Below are 13,898 nucleotides of genomic sequence, written 5' to 3'. Positions count from 1 at the left end.
ATTTCTTAAATAAGGCCTTCTGAGACATTGTAGAAAGCAAACATTTTCCGAAGAAAGAAGAAAAATCCTGTACAAAACAGAACACTCACGGAAAGTCAAGAATGATCTTCAAAGAGTGGCAGTGAAGAACGAACTGAGGGAAGGGGAGCACCTCCTCCTGGAGCATGTGGCCATTTATGCAGGACCCCATCCACACAGTGGAAGGTTCTTTGACGTTCTGTCTGTTTTCTGCCAATTGAATGGTGAGCACCAATGGTGTGCTGTGCCTGTTTGTTTTCACTTCCCCTGCTCTGCCTGAAAAACCTTCAGATGAAACTGACTAGTATTAAACAATAATAAGGAAGATGTTTCTATTTCCCCCACCCCCACCCCTTTCTTGCAGTCATTTCCCTAAATACACATTTTGGTTTCCTCATTGTCATGAGATATACCCGCACCCTCCCTTTTGGGTCTTCTTCCATTAATCCTTTCCCGAATTTATATCACTTCTCAGGAATTCTTGGAAATTCTTTCTCTCCCTTTTTAAAATCTCTTCACGCTACTCCCCCTCCCCTACATACACATCCCTAGTTTCAATCTTGACAAGATTTACTTCTCACTCTTGTTTTTATCTCTCATGTGCCACTTCTCTCTCCCATCCCCTCAAATATTTTAGTTTCTATTTATCAAAATAGAAGATCCCCCCTTTTAGTCCAAGATACTCACCCTCCCAGTTTTGGATCACCTGTAGCTCTTTCCCAGATCCAGATTGTCTTCCCATTCCAGTGTAAAAGAATGAACCACGACCTGAGCATAGAGCACACCTCTCTTCTTACCTGGGATAATGATAGGATGCTGGCCTTCTGAGGCAGAGTGCAATGCCTGCTAGGAACTTTGGGGTAAGATTGCAAACTCAGGACATGCCTCCATCCTGAGCAATAATTATGCAGTTATACTTCTTGGCATGACATGTTAATAAAAAATGACTAATAAAAGTTAATAATTAGGGATTTGCTAGGAATACAGTACTTGGATGTTGGTTGTCTGTTAGTGATTCCTTCTATTTAAAAGGATAACTGAACTTCCTGTTCCTACCCCATCCTAACATAGCAACATGGGTAACTATGTAGCATGATATTTTAACTTAGCCACTTCCTCTCAGGCTCAAGTGCACTTTCTCCTTCTCTCCTGTTGATGGTATATGATGGGGAAGAACACCTCTCTTGGAAGATGCTCATATTCCTAATTCCCTAATGGGCCTGATCAGCAAATACACCTAGTGCACATATGCAAGAGACCCAAAATATCCAGGATTATAGGAAATAAACATGCATAAGATAGGGCTGCACAGCAATTAAAGAGCCTTGTGATGGTTCCCAGGATTAAGGAAAGTTTTCAGGTCTCTAGGTATCCATACCTGGAGTGTTGTCAAGAAAGCTGTGGAGGCACAGTACATTTATACTCATGGAGCAATTCTAATTTCTAAGAAAAAGTGGAGACATTTAGAAATGTATTAGTAGAGTCACTGATAAGAATGGATGAGGTTTCTGTGTGTGTTCAGGGTGTCTCCCCATTAACGAACTTATTGATAGCCAGTGTGAAGTAGTGGCTAGGATCTCGGAAACCCACTAAGGAATTCCCACTCAGCTCTGGAAGCATACTGGGTGACCTCGAGCCCTTCAAAGAGTTGTTGTGAGGATAATAATAATAATAATATTTATTACGGTCAATTGACCAGTCTCACATAAAATTCCAAGGTCTAAAATAGTCACACTACCATCAACCAAGAAGTACAAACCCGGGAACGCGTACTAATAGTTAAAATTCAATCATATACATGAATAGACAAATACAAGTAATATAATTATTACCCTATTTAGTAAAATCATGAGTCCCCATTGAAAGCTGGAATAACAGTATGAATCGGTTCGGCCTTCCTTACATTGCACACCAGTCTACAGAACCTGGCCACCTGTTATGTTGTGAGGATAAAATGGAGAAGAACAATGTAAGTTGCTTTGGGTCCCCACTGGGCAGAAAGAATACAAATAAAGTAAATAAATAAATTAGGACTATGGCAAGGATGGGAGAAGCATGTAGGGTCCTTGTGGCAGGTTCCTTGAGGATATTTATTCAACTATATTGCTGTTTAGTTTATGATCACAAGAAGGGGCATGGCCATTTCACCCACTCCTGTGTTCACAAGCTTTGGAGTCAATAGGGTTTGAGACTAGCTAGGACTGAAAACTGATACCGGAGATAAGTGCTGTCAGGCCCAGGCCAAATGCCAGGCCTGCACAATTTTTGACTTTCCAGTCGACTACAAGCACTGTATGGTGATAGCAAGGAACTTGTAAACCTGATTTTGTTGCTTGCCTGGAAAGGCCAAAGCAGGGGTTTTGATAAGCATCTGGTAGGCCACACTACATGACTGGTGGGCTACATTCTGTTTGGCAGGTCACAATTTGGATGACTTACCAGAGACTCACTGTTCCTATATTTAAGTTTCTGAAAGGAGCCTGAAGTGACATAACAGGGAAGGTTAAAGTATGGGAGTTTTTAGCTGCTGCCATTCATAAACCTTTTTGCTGTAAAAAATAGTTCCCCTCCCCAACTCCCACTTTATACCTAAACAGTACATATAAATTAATAAGCAAGCATGACCGGCTTTATGAAGTCTAATGTGGTCGCTGTGATATTTCCTGCATTTTACAGGGGGTTGGACTAGATGACCCTGTTGGTTCCTTCCAACTGTATGCTTCTGTATGCAACCCAGCCATATGTACTGTTCCCGGTAAGTCAAATCCACTGAATGGGACTGTCTCTCAAGTAATGGATCACATCTTTAGCCCACGATTAGGATGAAAGGGAATCCTCCTGTTATCAGGTATAGTCTTATGTTTATTTGGAAATTAGTTCCACTCTGGCACATCGTCCCAGATAAACGTTAACCGAACCGCAGCATAGAACTGCAATCGCCTATAAACCTCATTGAATCCCATGGAATCGGCTTCCGAGAAAAGATGCAAGAATCGCACTGTTGCTGGAATGTAGGCTCCCCTGAAGCCAGTGGGGCTTTGTAAGCACGGCCTACAAAATCAGCATCCCGGGCCCACGAAGACATTTGAACACGCGCAGATCAAAGGGCCGAAGGGTTTCATTCTGTCCGCACCACCCTCCAGAGACGCGCTGCCTGCGGCGGCGGCGACGTAAGAGGGCGTAGCCACGGCTCCCAAAAAGCCGGAGAGAAGCGCCTGCGAGCCGATCTGCTTGAAGCCCCGCCTTCGTCTTTCGGCTCTCCGTTGTCTCTTTAAGGCCGGGGCGGGGGCGCGCGGGGCGGCCCGCCTGTCTCGCGAGAACAGCATTGGCGCCGTGACCTCCATGTGAGAGCAGCGGCGCCTGGTAAACAGTCCTGGGGGTGAGGACATGGCTCCCGCAGCCGCCCGTTAGCTTAGCCCGACCCGGTTCTCCGGCAGAGGCTCGCGGCGATTCGGAACGGCTTCCCTGGAGCCGTTCGCCACGGGCGTGAGGAGGAAGGGGAAGGGCAGGACGGGAGGGACCGAGGTTTCCTGGCGGGGCACCGAAGGAGAGAGGGGGGAAGGAAGGAAGGAAGGAAGGCCGGCCGGGGGACGGGGGGGGGTTAAGGAGCCTCGCGGAGGTCCCTGGGCTGAAGTGAAGCCTTTCTCGCTCTCTCTCCCCATCGCCCGCGTTTCTCTGCCTTGTTGCCCGCGAAACAAAGAAGCGGGAAAGGCCTTTCCCTCGCCTGGGGCCCGGGCGCCTTTTCCCATCCCAAGCGGGAGCCCGCCATGTGGATCCAGGTCCGCACCATCGACGGCGCCCAGACTCAGACCATCGAAGACCTGAGCCGCCTCACCAAGATCGAGAGTCTCCGCGAGAAGATCCGGGAAAGCTTTCGCGTGAGCCCCGACCGACAGCGCCTTTTCTACCGGGGCAAGCAGGTGAGGCGGCCGCACGGCCCCCCTAACCCCCCCCCTTGAGCTTTGCCTCTCAGCTCCTGCTGCACTTTTTTTCCTCCACCCCCCGTCCCGCTTTTGTGTACCTTATACCTGAGCGGGGAAGGTGGCAGCCCCAGAAGGCCTTTGTGTTAAGGGACTGACGAGGAGGGGGGAGTTTCACTGTCCTGTCCTCCCCTCCCATTTCCAGTGTTGTTGCTCGCGAGGCTCGGCCTCGACGTGGGCTTTCCGCCTCTCTGCTCCGGGGACGGCCTTCGCCCTGGAGGCGAGGCGGGATGGCCGGGCACCGCGGCTTGATTTGGAAAAAGGCGCGGGGAGGGCAGGAGGGCAGGTCAGGCGGGCCGCCCAGCCTGTGCCTCGCGGCACTTCCGGCGGTTCAACGGTCTCCAGAAACTGTTGATACGCTCCGCCTCCAATCCGAGGAAAGTTCTATTCGGGGTCGTCTGCGCTCTCTCCTCCCCCCGCCCCCAAGTATCTACCTTGCAGGAACCGGCTATATCTCGCTTAGTATTGCACCACGCGCAGAATCATGGCTTTGTATTGTCTGGGTGTGATCTCAGCTAACTCTGGGCGAAAAGGCACGGTCGCTTTATCCTCCTTTAATCCTTGTTTTAGCCAGCATCGAGCGCACATTAGGCGAAACGCATGCGTTCGATCCTGGCTGAAACAGGGATTAAAGGAGGATAAAGCGACCGTGCGTTTTCGCCCTCTGTCTCACAGACTGGCCCCCAATCTGATATTATGAATGCATTCTGACCCTTCTTTGGTGCCCGTAAACATTGTGAATCTTCGATCAAGACAGAATTCACTGCATTGTTTTATATTGTAGCTGCTGTAGGATTTGGCATTACAGCTGTTTGAAATGCAGATAGGGATGTAAGCATGTTGTGGATCTGCATGGGGCGAACCTAGTGTTCTGCCATCTCTACCAAACTAACAGAGAGGTAGATGGTGTTCTGGATACTTAAGCCACACAAAGGGATGGCTCTTATATCATGTAGTGGCTTTCGTCTTGATGACTGCTTGCTGTGCCCACATGTAGCCTTTTGTGTGTTGTACTTTTGACACATGGTTTAGTCACCGTGCTTTTCCAGTCACACACCACTTCTGTCATTGAGATGTGTTATGGGTATTGTCTTAGATTGTGTATGTAGCCACTTGAATCTGGTACATCAAAGGTTGTACAGAATGGGCAGACTATACCCTGATGGCCCAGGAACTTGAAATGGCCAGATTACTTGCATGAGGGTCTAAGGATGAGACCAGGGATACAATCTATGCTTCATCAGAGGAATGGTCAGAATGTATACCTTCCATGGTAAATATGAAATTGACTATAATAATCCTATGTATCTCTGGTCTTGGTGGCAAAAGGAATTAAGGGAGTGGTAGAGTGTTGTAGATGGTTAAAGTGTTCCTGGGATCTGGGAAACCCAGGTTTGAATCCCCACTCTGCTGTGGCAAGTTTGCTGGGTGACCTTGGGCCAGTCACACACTGTCAGCTACAATCTTGGGTATTATTTGGATGGGAGACCTCCAAGGAATACCAGGGGCGTGATGTGGAGAGAGGCAATGGCAAACCACCTCCCAATGTCTCTTGCCTTGAAAACCTTATGGGATTGCTGAGAGTCAGCTGTGACTTGACAGCAAAAAAAGAATGTTGTTGATACTTGAGCAAGACAGGAAATACCTCAAGAGGCTGGTCACTCAAGAGTCTCCTGTCCTTACAGACACAACCATAATGTTTTTTTAAAAGACTCTTGGATATCTTCAATTAATGTATCAGAGCCAGTAGCCACTGCAGATAATACCTACAAGACATGATACAGTAGGGCATGGGCTAGAGTAAGGTATTTATTTAGCACATCTTTATGTTTCCATCTTCTCCTTCCATTTTATCCTCACAACCTTGTGAGGTAGGTTAGGATGAGAGAGATTGGCCCAAGATCACAGAACAAGCTTCATGGGATGGAGATCTGAATATGTGTCTCACAGGTCTCCCCATAGCATACACCTTGTGAGGTAGGTGAGGCTGAGAGAGCTCTAAGAGAACTGTGACTACCCCAAGGTCACTCAGCTGGCTTCATGTGTAGGAGTGGGAAACCAACCTGGTTCACCAGATTAAAATCCGCTGCTCATGTGGAGGAGTGGGGAATCAAGCTTGGTGCTTTCACTGCCCGGCTCCATCTTGAGAGGTGGGTTTCTGGACTGGGGCTGGATAGAACCAGCCCTATCTCTTCTACCTCCCTTGGTCTCTTTGCTGGCTGTGACGAGGCTGGTGGTTTGGCCCCCAGTGAAAGTTGGGTGCCACCTCTGGGAATTCAATCCCTCACAAATGTGCCCTATGGGTGGCAGCCGACTGGATGCTTTTGCCTGGCTGGCTGCAGGTTGGAAGAGAATGGCTGTCAACGGGCTCAGCGGCTCTGAAGGACTTGGTGGCAGAACAAGCCTGGACCGACATGGTTTCTGAAATGGTTCTTGGCCCTGAATGTGACTGAGTCTGGATATAAGCCAGCGGGCCTGGCTTGACTGCCCTGGCGGCTCTCCTCCAGGCTGGTTGAATGCAGACTGCCATCACCGCCATTACACCATCACTGCCTGCTGCAAAGGGGCTCAGGAAGGCGCTGGAGTCGCTTCTGATTCTGTCGGAGGACCCAGGGAACCCCACAGATGGCTCGATGACCTTTGGACAGTTCCAGAGAACTTCAGGTTGGGCGAATCTGTGGGAGCTGTGGAAACTTTCAATCTGGGCACTGTCTGTGGACTCTTGAGGCTGTCACTTGTAGGCAGCACTCGAATGCCAGGAAGATCTCACCGGCTGAGATGTTTGGTTCCTTTTACCAGAGTTCATCTTTTCTTGAACTGGGCTTTATTGTTAACATCTTGTTTTTGAGACTTTGGGTGTCTGTGCCTGCCACCCGGACTCATAGGGGGTTGGTACTGTTATCCCAATTGGAGTTTGGGCTTATAGCTCGTTTAAAGGATCATTGTTTGGCTCAATATCCCTAAAGGGTTTTATAGTTTTAATAGGGGTAGTTGGGGGTTGGGATTGACTTGAGAAATTGTTATGGTAGTTTACTGCTTGTAGATTATAATTGTAATTGTCAAATAGGTTGTGGGTTTAGGTTTACAGTTAGGAGCCACTAACTGGATTATGTATATGATTCAGCCAGAAAGAGTTTGATCTGGGGAGGCCAGCCATGGGCTGGGGATTCCAGTTATTGGGGGGCATGGAAGATATGGCAATGGGAGCAGGCATTATAAGGGAAGGAGCCGGAGATATGGGTATGCTTGGACTCCTTCCAACCTGCTTCCCATCCTAAAATATGATGGTAAGGGGTCGAGGAATAACCTGTTTCTGACAATGCTGTTGTGTAATGCCAGGTCAATTAATAATAAGACTGCCATCCTGCAGAATTATTTTATATTGTAAGGTGTGGACCTGGCTTGCATGACTGAGACCTGGGTGCAAGAGGGCACAGTTGTCGCCCTGAAAGACCTGCCTCCCTCAGGTTTCTTGGTCCTTCACCAGTCTCGGAAGTCGGGCTGGGGTGGGTGGCGAGGGCCCTACCCAATCCGGAGATACCAGGCACTGAATGTGTGGGCCTGGTGTGGGAAGCCAAGGAGAGCCTGGCTATCTGGCTTGTGTACCGGCTGCCTAACACTCCAGGAGGTACCCTGTCAAGCTTGCTAGAGGTGGCGGCAGACTGGGCCTTGGAGTTCCCTAGATGATAGTTCTGGGGGACTTCAGTGTCCATGCTACCGTGTTTCCCCGAAAATAAGACACTGTCTTGTATTTATTTTTCCTCAACAAGACACACTATGCCTTATTTTCGGGGGATGTCTTATTTTTTATTACCATAAGTACGGTATGTGTCTCGAGTCCGCGACCTGGGGCGGACCCTCGGGACTGCGCCTCACCCCCACCGCCACACCGGGGGACCCTCCAGGAGAACCCCAATGCCTGGGGAGGCAACCCCACTTACCAGGCCGGGGGGAAGAGGAGGCGAGGGCGGCTGAGCCCGCCGGTGGCGCGGGTGGATGCAGAGCTGGAGGGGGAAACGGGGGAGGCCGAGCGCTGACCTTGCACCTCGGGGGGAAGTGGGCCGGCCCGAGGCAGACGGCACGGGTCCTGGGAGTGGGGGGACAACCCGGGGGACCCGACAGGCCAAAGCTCGGCCCCGCGTTCCAGCGGGGGAGCGGGAGTCCACCGCGAGTGGCGGCAGATCGCGGGGGGAGCCGTTGGTGGGAGAGGGGAGTGGGGAGAAGACGGGGAACGGGAGTGATCGGCCCTGGGAGGTCGGGGCCCGAGCGCGGGAACAGGGGAAGATTGAGCCCAACGGCCCACGGAGGCCGGGGCTCAGGGGAGTTTAGTCTCTAACTAGCCACGCCTATCACTATGTCTTATTTTCGGGGTATGGCTTATATTGTGCAAATGCTTGGAAATCCTGCTACGGCTTATTTTATGGGTATGTCTTTTCGGGGAAACACGGTAATGCCATGTCTTTTTTGCCTATCTCGGACCTTGTGTCATCCATGGTGGTACTGGGGGACTCCTAAGATGTTTCAGGACCCACACATCAAGCTGGATTTGATCTTCGGGTCAGAAATAAGTTTGGCTCTGATGCCTAGTTAGGAAGTTCCATGGTCAGATCACTTTGTTCTGAAGGCCCAGTTTGAATTTCTGCCTCCCTGTTTGGGTCCCTGGTTTATGCTCGCCCATGGAGGCTTATGGATCCTATTGGCTTCCAGAGGGCCCTGAAGGATCCTATGCCCCCTGGCGATTTCCTCAATGTGCTTGTGCAGGACTCACATGGCCAACTTTCTGCAGCCATCAATGAAATAATTCCCCAAGACCCTCTTCGCCCCCGCCGAAACTGGGCCCCTTGGTGTACTGAGGGGCTCTATAATAGGAAGTGGGAGCTTGGACGGCTAGAGCGAGTTTGGCAGAGGGCTCGTGACAAAGCTACAAGAGGATCTTATAGAACGTTTATGAAAGTCTATGAGATGGCAGTGAAGGCTGCTAAGAAGGAATATTATGGAGCCTCCATTGCATCTACTAGCTTTTGCCCAGCACAATTGTTTAGGATAATTCGGTCTCTTACGTCATTAGAAGGACAGTCAAACGTAGGTGCAAATTCAACCCATAGCTGTGAGGCATTTGCAAGCTTTTTTGTGGATAAAGTGTTTTTGCTCTGCTGTGACCTCCCTGACAACTTTGATACAGTAAGGGAACTAGAGTCCCCTTGCCCGTCTTCTGGTCCATTTTTGGACTGGTTCAGTCAGCTTTCGGAAACCGATGTTGAAAGGATCCTGCTAGCTGTGAGGCCTACCACTTGCCTCTTGGACCCATGCCTGTCCTGGTGGTTAAAGCCAGTCTGGATGTAGTGCGGGCTTCCCTGGGGGAGATTGTCAATCTATCCCTTAGTACAGGAGTCTTCCCAGGGAGTTTGAAAGAGGCAGTGGTATGACTGCTCTTAAAGAAACCATCTTTGGATCTGAGAGATCTTTCCAACTACCACTCAGTGTCAAATCTTTCATACCTGAGTAAGGTAGTTAAGAGAGCAGTCGTCGAGCAGCTGCAGGGTTTCCTGGATGAAACATAGGCTTTTGACCAGTTTCAGTCGGGCTTCTTCTCTGGCCATGGGATGGACACAGCTCTGGTCGCCTTCACAGACAATCTCCATCGCCAGGAGGGTCAGGGCTGTTTGTTTATTTATTTACTTATACCCCACCCTCTCCAGTAAAACTGGGCTCAGGGTGGCTTACACAATAAAATCAATAAAACATGATTAAAATCTGCCCCCCAAAATCAATAAATAGAAAACCCATATAAAGTATTAGATGGTGTGGAAAATTTGTGACATACTTGCCTCAGTAAGGCCTGCTATGTTGCAACCTCCACTAGGTAGTAAGTTTAGCAGAGGTCAGGCAGGGTAGGGAGTCCAGCAATTGATGGGAAAAGAATCGTAGCTGGCCTCAACCATAGGCCTGGTGAAATAGTGCTGACTTGCAAGCCCTGCAGAAAGCCATAAGGTCCCGCAGGGCCCTGGTCTCATTAGAGAGACTATTCCACCAGGCAGGGGCCAGGGCAGAAAAAGCCCTGGCCCTGGTTGAGGACAGCCGGACACTCTTTGGTCTGGGGACCACCAGTAAGTTAGCACTAGATGATCACAGAGTTCTCTAGGGAGCATACCAGGAGAGGTGGTCCCGAAGATACAAAGGTCCAAGACCGTGTAAGACTTTAAAGGTAATCACCAGCACCTTAAATCTGATCCTATACTCCAGCTGGAGCCAGTGCAGATAGTAGAGCACTAGCTTGATATGTTCCTGCAGCGGGGTCCCAATAAGGAGCCTTGCTGTGGCTTTCTGCACCAGCCAGAGCTTCCGGATCACTTTCAAGGGCAGCCCTATGTAGGGCGAGTTGCAGTAATCTAGTCTGGAAGTGACCGTCGCATGGATCACCGTTGCCACGTTGGGGCGGGAGAGGTAGGTCGCCAACTGCCGGGCCCGGTGAAGATGATAAAAAGCTGTCCAGGCCACGGCTATGACCTGAGCCTCTATTGATAAGGAGGCATCAAGGGTCACATCCAGGCTCCTCACTGCAGACATAGGTGTTAACCGCACCCATCCCAGAGCCTCCCCGGCTGACCCACAGGACCTTTGTCTTCGGTGGATTTAATTTCTGCTGGCTTTGCCTTAACCATTTAGTCACCAAGTCCAAGCACCTGGCCAGTATGTCCAGGGCGGAGTCCGGATGACCATCCATCAACAGATACTCCTGGGTGTTATCGGCATACTGATTACATCCCAGCCTGAAATTCCAGAGAAGCTGGGCGAGAGGGGCATATAGATGTTAAACAACATAGGAGAGAGGATTGCCCTTTGTGGAACACCACACACCGAAGGGCAGCACTGTGACATTTCCTTCCCCTGCGCCACTCTCTGTCCCTGACCCTGGAGAAAGGAGTGCAGCCACTGAAGGGCTGAACCCTGAATTCCAGTATCGGCGAGGTGGTGATCTAAAAGATCATGATCATGTTGAAAACTGCTAACAGATCTAAAAGTACCAGCGGCCCCGACCCAACTTGATCTAGCTGTAGTTTTAGATCTGTCATCAGTCTTTGAGATGGTCGACCATGATCTTTTAGACCACCGCCTCACCGACTTGCAACTATGGGGCATAGCCCTTCCATGGCTGTGCTCTTTTCTTCAAGGTCGGGGACAGAGGGTGGTGCTTGGGGAGATGATATTGTAGCAGCACGTTTTGGTGTATGGGGTGCTACAAAGTGTGATCCTCTCCCCTATGTTGTTTAACAACTTTATGCACCCCCTCGCTCATCTGGTTAAGAATTTCGGGCTGTGTTGTCATGAGTATGCTGATGGCACCCAGCTTTGTCTGTTGATGGCCACACACCTTCTTCATTGTAGCCCCCACAAACCATGCAAAACTGAATTATTCAAGAGGGTTTTTCTGCAGGGTAGCACTGTACAGAATCATTCACAAAGTTACTTGGATAATTTATTAGGGACTGTGGTCTGTACTACTGTGTAAGTAGGATTCTACTGTGTAATTTTGCATCAATTAATGTGTCATGTTAACAATTTGCTTCAGTTCTTTTTTTTAATTCTAGTTGGTTCTACAACTTAAACCCTATTTTATTGTTTGTTGAATGTCCCATCCTATTGATTGAATTGACTTACTCTGTGTAATCCATTTATACCTGGCATGAGAGCTTGGGACTTGCTCCATTTTACTCTGGAGTCTGATAGAAAGTTGAGCCTTTATCATGTAATAAAGATACTCCCTTCTAGCACTGATTAAAAAGTGGTTGTTGATAGAAAGCTAAGAATTTCTATCCCTCCTCTAGTGCAGTTGAAGCAAATGGAAATCCAACATTTAGTATCTGGTATTTGTCTGGTCTGGATATTCTCAAAGACAACTCCACCTCATTTCTAAGCTGCTCCTGATCTGTCTTAGTTCTCATTGCTGTAAGGCTGTATGCTTTTCTCTCTTTATGTTTTATCCCTTTCCTCACTACTCTGGAAGGTGAGGATACCCTGAAGAAAAAGACACTGCCCCTTATTTCCCTGGCCATTCAGTCCTTATATAAAAGAATTCCTACTCTACCCTTCGTTCTCTAGGCATCTTTGAACGTTGCTTGTACTTTCTGGGGGCTTTCATCTGTACACACATACTTCTCATGGATGGATGGGAAAGGATTTGCTCCTTATCCCTCCGTTGAACCTGCAGGATATATTTCTGGGGTTGGTGGTATAGCTGTATATAAGGGCTTGGTTTTGTTGCCTTTTGTTGCCGTGAGCTTTATGGTTGCCTTGAGCTTTATAAAGCTAGTAGGCTTTATGTACCTGTCAACGTCTGGGTAACTTTTCTGTGTGCAGATATAAAGGGCGAGGGTTGTACTTTGGTACAGTGTTTTATAGGGTCAACAGAAGCATTATTGGGAAACCAGTGTTGCACTATATTTTTGTTATTTTATACTGGAATCAGTCTTGATGTTTTGTAGCATGATTTAACAAAAGACTGGTTCTGCCCCAAGAAGTCTGCATTCTAATTTTAGTCTTAGAAAATGGTTTGGGGAGGGGGACCACAAGGGATGAATATGAGCAAATATAGTTTGATGCAATTTGTCTTCAGTTGGTGATTAAGACTTGGCATTTTGACAGTGTATATTACTTAAGAGCCAAGCTCTTTTCATGCATTACCTGTTCTTATTTTTGTGTTACCTGAGTAGTGTGGCTGGTGCAGATATTTTGGATTGTATGGGAAGCTGTTTAGTGCTGCTTCATATGTACATGTGCATGCCTGAGAATTAGAGTACAAGAAGCATGCTTGTCATACTTCCACACAGCAAAGGAGTCCAGATTTCCTGGCAGCCTGGTTTGATTGTATGTGGTGGTATATGCATGTTTTGTGCTGCATATTGCATGATACAGTTCTGACTTGAAGCAGCTGCATGTAGGTCTGGGTGGCTTTGTTTTTAGTGGAATTATGTGCTTTTGGGCTCTTTGAAAGAAATATTTCAATGTAGGTTATCTGTTAAACCCCACTCAAATGTGTGAAGACATGTTAGTGCTCCCCTTAGGGTGCAGCATGTTTTTCTATATTATTTTTGGCTTACAGATTGTAAGTATAAGCAAGATCTCGCTGGGCTGGGTTCATTGTATGGTCATTCAGCCTCTTTGCAGAACATTAGTATTTACATGCTTTTGGGTTTCTTGCTCAATTATTCTGGGCTCCCTGGGTATAAAAGTTAGACAAGGAAGTACCTTGAGGCAGGATCCAGGAGAATGTGGCTACCCAAGGCAAATCCTATTTCTGCCTAGCATATCACGTCTTTGCTGGAATGAGTTCTTATTGTTGCAGCAGGTTTGCTTTTCAAGCAGTTAGATAATGGCGGAAGCAGTAAAATGATTACACCAATCTGGAACTTTTCTTCTTGCATTTTAGGGTTGAATGTTTGGTTGTTTTAGAATTGTATGAAATATATGAAAAATGAATTAAAACAATAATACTAGAGCAAATTAATGAAACTAAATCATAAGCTGTTGTAATTATATTGTGTAAATATAAATGCTTTTGAATAACTGAACAATTATTTGGTTTGGAATTGAAGATATCACTATTTCTTCTTCCTTGCTGTCAACAAAGGTAGTTATGGCGTGATGGAAACAAAGACAGTAGTAGACTTTTGGTACATCAAGAGGGTAAGGGAAAATAAGGGCTTTCATGGATCTCTAATTCTCTCCAAATAATAAAAGGTGCTCCTCTTTTCCCACTCTAGAACATGGGGTATGGACATGATAGAGATTTATAAAATCAGGCAAAGTGGTTTGAAAGCTTTTTCTCCTTCTCCCATAATAGTAGAACTTGGGGGCACCCAGTGACATTGATGGGCAATAAATTCAGGACAGATAGAAGGC

The 13,898-nt window shown here is 47.8% G+C and overlaps 1 protein-coding gene across 1 annotated transcript in view; it reads left to right on the top strand.

Moving 5' to 3' along the window:
- The first annotated feature begins 3,743 nt into the window (after window positions 1–3,743).
- The window catches only part of LOC130476260 (E3 ubiquitin-protein ligase UHRF2-like), a 105,081-nt gene continuing 94,926 nt past the window's right edge, over window positions 3,744–13,898 (top strand). Inside the window, exon 1 of the mRNA XM_056848170.1 lies at window positions 3,744–3,938. Within this exon, the coding sequence (XP_056704148.1) occupies window positions 3,786–3,938 (153 nt within the window). The 5' untranslated portion in view covers window positions 3,744–3,785. The remainder of the gene's footprint in view (window positions 3,939–13,898) is intronic.

Source organism: Euleptes europaea, chromosome 4 (assembly GCF_029931775.1).
Source record: "Euleptes europaea isolate rEulEur1 chromosome 4, rEulEur1.hap1, whole genome shotgun sequence".
In the NCBI taxonomy this organism is placed as follows: domain Eukaryota; kingdom Metazoa; phylum Chordata; class Lepidosauria; order Squamata; family Sphaerodactylidae; genus Euleptes; species Euleptes europaea.
The sequence above is the reverse complement of the archived record's forward strand: the minus strand, read 5'-3'. Positions and strand labels throughout refer to the sequence as shown.